This window comes from Rhineura floridana, chromosome 2 (genome assembly GCF_030035675.1).
Source record: "Rhineura floridana isolate rRhiFlo1 chromosome 2, rRhiFlo1.hap2, whole genome shotgun sequence".
NCBI lineage: Eukaryota > Metazoa > Chordata > Lepidosauria > Squamata > Rhineuridae > Rhineura > Rhineura floridana.
In genome coordinates this window covers 161,995,950-162,001,949 of record NC_084481.1, presented here as the reverse complement: position 1 = coordinate 162,001,949, position 6,000 = coordinate 161,995,950, and the positions used below count along the sequence as shown (strand labels likewise).

Sequence of the window (6,000 nt, the reverse complement as noted above, 5' to 3'; positions counted from 1 at the left end):
CAAAAATGTTTGCTTTCAATTTGTTGGAAGTCAATTTTATGGGTTTTAATTATTGAATTTATGATACTTGGTTGTACACCTCACTGAAATCCAAAAAGGATGGCATTTTTTAAAGAAAAGGTTTTCATGGAGAGGAGAGAGCAAAAATATGTTTAAGTTGAAAAAAGCATGTTGTAGAAAAGCTACACACATACACCTGAAGTATCAGCAACTTACTAAATCTCTTCAGCAAGACAAGAAATGAGGCTAACTCCTAGCAATGCAGCTAATAAAAAATTTAATATAATAAAAACAACGTTTTTTAAAACGGTTCACAATTAAAGTGAAAAAACAAAACAAAAATAAGGCAGCCATCCATGGAATGATTTCATGTGTACCTACGATTTGGAAAAAACATTAAAATTACACTTTCGTACACAGAGTCAGGTATACAGCTGTGCCCACAAAGTCAGAGCTGCTCAGAGACATAACTGAAGCACAGACAAGCTCATCTTTTTGAAATGGATATTCTATTTCCAAATGTCTCTGAAAAGGCTCCCCCACCCCGACTCTCCTGTGGTTCATCATGAAGGACATAAAACAGCTGTACAATACCCAAGTTCAAGTTTTTCCCATTTCAACACAGCTAGTTACAAAGAAAGCAAGCTTGCTCTCACTGAGCATGCCTGGGTTGTTCAGTCCTCTGAGTAGCCAAGTATTTTTCTGCTGTTTCAGATCATCATTTTCTGATATCCTGAGAAGCTGTCTTCCACCGTTTGGAGATTGTGTTCCCTTGATATGTCTTCTCTGCCATCCTCACAGGTGTTATAAAACAAGTTTAACTCAGGCAAGAGATCATCCCTTTGTTTTGTGAATCATACCAATATAGCCAATTAAATGATCAAATAATGTTGCACACAGACATAGCTTATCTTAGACTAACTTCCATTTTCAACTCAGTCCAAAACTGACATGAATGGGAGTACATTAATTTGTGAGGTTACAAATAATGAATCCCTTTATCCTCAGTAGTTAATGGTTCCCAGAGCCTAGATTAGAATTTGTATTGACGAAGTTAAAACAAGTGGAACTACACTACAAACACCCTCATTCTGAGTGATGAGTCTTAGGAACGGACATGGTAAATACAGGTTTAATTCAACCTGGACTATCCCTTAAAATTAGGATTCTCACAGCTGCAAGAGATGAAACATCTGGTTCTTTCTTAGAGCATATCTTTCATTATCTAGAAATTCCCTTCTCTTTGCTAGCCACTTTTGTGATAGTTGTTAGCAGTCCAGTACAGATGAAGCACCTATGCACTCTTGTCACCACAGAGTAGAAAATCAGTGATAGTGGTAGGTAGGTTGTCGTTTAATGCTGACCATATTTGGAAACTTTTCATCCTCACAAGATCTTGCTATTCTGCCTCTGTATCTTGCCACTCTCATATTTAGCATGAGATGCATACAGTGTAATTCTAAATACTGGCCCAAATGCACAAGATGTGGCCTTCTAAATGAAGGACAGAAGTCCAATGTAGGCTTTCTACCAGTGGTACAGGGCCAAAAGTTAGTAAACAGGGAAGTTAGAACTGGCATACCTTGTTTTCATACATATGAGGTGATCGAGTGTGGGCAGCTTCTAGCAAGTTTTCTAAACCACAATCAACAGCTAAATGCAACTCTGGCTGACAAAAGGATTTCTGAGATACCAGTATCATAATGCTCTCTCAAATATTAGAAAGTTTAGGAAAAATGATTTTTAAGTGTGGTTTAATTCCAGCTCCTACACCCAGTGCTTCTATGTTTAGATCAAGTTTGCTGTTTACCCAGAAGTTACCATGTTTGCTACCCTTTTCACTTCTGTCAACTCAGGAATGGCTTTCTTGTCATCTTGGCCATCACAGTAGGTTGAATTTGGCCTTTAATTATACTTGTGCCCAACTTACCTTAAGTTATCAACTATAGAGATGTGACATGCATACAGGTCATCTCGGTTCTTATATCAGATCTTATAGTTGTTTTCTTTGCGTTATGTTTTAAGAGTATTTCTATTTTAATATATAGTCTTCTTCAAGAGACTCTTCTTGATCAGTAAGAATGCATTTATACCTTTTGAAGGTTCCTTTTTTTTTTCAGGAAACTGCAAAGCAGGTCCATACAACTTGTGTTCCACAAGCCCACCAGTTATGCATTGTGGCCCACAAGATGTTTGACAAACTCCTGTGTCCTTACAGTCCCAGGCAGGCAAAAAAAAAAAAAGGGGGAGGGAGAGAAAAAGATGGTTTATCCAAGCTTCAAATGGATCTCCTTATGTAGCTGGGTAAGCTATATTTGGTAGAGTGGATTACACTGGGTAGATCTGCTGAGATCTGGTTTTAGATTAGATCTATAACTAGCCTTCAGGAAAGACTACATGTATAATAATTATTCTGTGAGGATTTTTAACTTCATTTTTTAATGTTGCGCCCACCATTAAAAAAAAAGAGAGACCCCTGGTGAAATCTTGGTCCTGACTACTGCTGTACTATTCACCAAACCAGCAAGCAGGAATCACCCATTTAAAAAACCTTCATGAAGAATTAAACCATTATCCTCTGCCAAACAAATATAGGATGTAAACAAGGCATTGAAGAGATCAGAGTTATATTGGAGCTACTGGGCTGAAAAAAGATGGGGAAAGATCTGTCACACAGAATAACCACAACTACAGAAACCAGTTAATTCACTCTTTTTTTTAAAAAAAAAAGGTGAAATGATTAACCATTAACTGAAGAATGTTTGGCAATGGAAGTGAAGATTTAAACTGATGTAAAAATGTGCACCAGGAATGTACATATACTTTCAAATGTTTTAGGTTTCTACCTATGGCTCTTACAGTTTCTTTCATAATGAAAGTTTACAGGCCAAAAGGCAGCATCTCTTACATGGAAAGGTTCTATATCCCAGAGTTGCAGTTACACTCAGTGTTGACTGAAAGACTTCAGAGTTATTGAAAGATATCAGAAAGAGGGAGGCTCAATTCAAACAGGCTCACAACTTAGAATGTTTCATGTTTGTAGTAACAGTAAATCTTTAACTCCCTGCTTTTGCAGAGGTAGATGCTTTGGACATCCTTCATTCTTACTGACCAGTGCTTGCCTTATTCTATTTTAATAGAATAAGCCTTCGTAAATGTGTATACTGTCCATTTCAATAAGCACATACTCACCTAACATTCAGCATAATGTGGCTCCTTCATTCTACCATATAGATGAGTACACTCAAGGCGCACAACAGAAGTGCTTCCTAGTAATGCAATGCAAGAATCCTATCAAGCTGTTTAACTTGTACAAATATTTCCTAGGGCTTTATCCAATACATATTTCTTCACAGATGCATCTCCCAAGACAGCCTTGCTGTCATAATCATGAAAAAACTTGGAGATGAAAACTAGTCCTGTATGTCAGAAGGCAGCATCTAAAGTCCAGAGGTCATCTGTGAACACCGACATATAGAATACTTTGATTATGATTTCATGATGAGCCGCAAAGTTCTTCCCAAATCATCTCTAAATTCCAACTTCCCTGAGAATGTCATAATTAAAATATCTTCAGAAAAGGGAAGTTATGCAGAATTTATATCTGGCTGTCAAGAGTATCATCTGCCATACTAAAAGCTTTCCCAGAAATCCTCCTTTGCTTCTCTCCAACTCCTTAAAACAGATGGGGTGGTTAACAGAGTAAGAGGACAATGATTAAAGAGCAGCTTGACACACCAGATTGCTGCTCACATCAGAAAGTGAGGAGAAGATTGCTGGACTTCGGACCTTAATGTTGGTGTCCAATGGACAAAATCAGAGGAATCAGGCAGCCCAGAACCAATGCAGCGACTTCCAGGCGACTGAGTCCTTTGCCTCCAGCAGACTCAGGTTTGTGGCTATGTCCAATTCCACCCACTTCAGGAAGAACATGAACTGTGGCAACATACAGAAAAGTTCCAGCAGAGAACAGCATGGCAACTCCAGTGGCATTGACTTCTGAAAGTGCTTGTTTACTGCTCTGCAAAACAAGGAAGTGGCAAGGGAGACAAAATACAAAGGTGACCTCTCTTTACTAATGCTTTAGTTACTTATTCTACTGAAGACTCAAAAGTATTACTTACTGCCTGACCTTCAGAACTTCTGCAACTGATAAACCAAAGGATCTTGAGAACTAACTTCCCTAAAGATGAAAATCATTACTGCACATGCCCTCATGAGTGTCAAAACAAATTGCCTACAGATGGCTCAAATAATAATCATTACAAAATAGCCAAACAATTTTTGGTTTGCATAAGGAACAACTGACCAAGTTAGAATCTCACCTGCCCTTTTGTGAATGAAGGTCTCCTTCCATTTGGAGAAGGGACTCCAATCCTATAGAGGCTCTTGCTGGAGGTGAGAGCAGTTAATTTTCCACCCCCTTTCAGCCACCACTTCCCATGCTGTACTGAAGAGTCCCCCTCACCAATCCTCCACAGCAACTTTTCAGGAGGCACAAGGGGAAGGAGGAATCAGTAGAAATCGCCTCCATTCTACCTTTCTCCAGCAGAACTTCCTATCTGCAGAACTCTTTGATAGAACCTACAATCCATGTAAGACCCATTCAAGATCTACAAAAAATATACCACTAATGGCGAGACAGCAGTATTTTGTTAGCTGCAAAACTGGGTTGTAACGTGTTAGGTGATGCACAAATAAAATAATGACAAAAGGGGTGGATAAAGCACTTTTGAACAGTTGATTAAACACCTGCCATACTCCTCAGCCATTATTCTGGACAGTTAAACCTAAAAGATTTACCTTGCTTAGTCCCAAGTAAGTCACCATTGAAAGAACAGGGGCTGCAAGGGCAAAAACCAGCAAGTGCTTCCTGATTCGATTCCGTTCAAGACCAGCGTGCATTAGAAAGGAGACAAGACCAAAAGCCGCTGGTGCCTACAAGAGAAAAAAAGCCAACAAAAATCTTATGTGCAAATACAAAAGAGGCTACAATCACCAGTTCTGTTCATGTGAAGTGAAATGTTTAGATAGTCAAAATGCTACTAGCCTGCAACTGTGCTTTACATCGATTTCTCTGTATTTATGATTATTTTGAACATGAGGTTTACTACAGTAACTCCTTTTTATTTATTATGTTTATAAGTTGCTTTTCAAAAAGCAGCCTATTAGCATATCACAGCCCAAGGATTTGCATAAACACCCAAAAGCCAGAGTAACTATTATTTTATTTATTTACTTGATTTATTTATTTTATTATTTATTTGATTTCTTACTCGCCCTTCACCCTAAAGTCCCTGGTTGGCGGGCCCCGCTATACGGCGCTTTCCCTTTTGGTGTTCCGCTAATGCGGCGGCTTTCAATTAGGGAAAGTCCCCGCTTTAAGGCGTTTGTTCCGCTTTTATGGCAGTTTTTGCTTGTCGGGCACCATTTTGGCATCATTTTCGTGCGATGCGCACCATTATCTTAAATGGGTTCCGCTTTTCGGTGGTTTCCGCTTTTCGGCAACAGTCCGGAACGGAACCTGCCGTATAAGCGGGGCCCGCCTGTACAACGATTTGAAATTCAATATTAAAAACAGTTTAAAACAAACTGCAATCATAGGAATAGGGTCCTGAAAATGGATATTGCAAGTTTCAAAGACCAGGGCAAAGAAATGTGTCTTCTGGACACAACAAGAACTATACAGTGAAGGCAGAGCTTGGAAAAGTTACTTTTTTAAACTACAACTCCCATCAGCCCCAGCTAGCATGGCTACTGGATTGGGCTGATGGAAGTCGTAGTTCAAAAAAACAAAACTTTTCCAAGCTCTGAGTGAAGGTGCCAGATGCACCTCTATGGGGAGTGAATTCTGCAACTTAGCATGTGCCACAGAGAATTATGCCCTCTTCTGGGCCACCACACCTGAACTTCTGATCTTAACAGCCAAGAAGGTCTGTGGGGAAGGAAGCAGCCTTTCAGATATTTGGGCTATAAATGTTCCACTCCACCTTTATTTTT

The 6,000-nt window shown here is 39.2% G+C and overlaps 1 protein-coding gene across 3 annotated transcripts in view; it reads right to left on the bottom strand.

Annotated features, from left to right (window-relative positions):
* Positions 1-260: 260 nt before the first annotated feature.
* The window catches only part of SLC39A9 (solute carrier family 39 member 9), a 31,687-nt gene continuing 25,947 nt past the window's right edge, over positions 261-6,000 (bottom strand). For all 3 annotated transcript variants that reach the window (XM_061611140.1, XM_061611139.1, XM_061611141.1), the window contains 2 exons: positions 4,804-4,938; positions 261-4,021 (listed from right to left, as the gene is read on the bottom strand). In XM_061611140.1, coding sequence (XP_061467124.1) covers positions 3,791-4,021; positions 4,804-4,938 — 366 coding nt within the window. In that variant the 3' untranslated portion in view covers positions 261-3,790. The remainder of the gene's footprint in view (positions 4,022-4,803; positions 4,939-6,000) is intronic.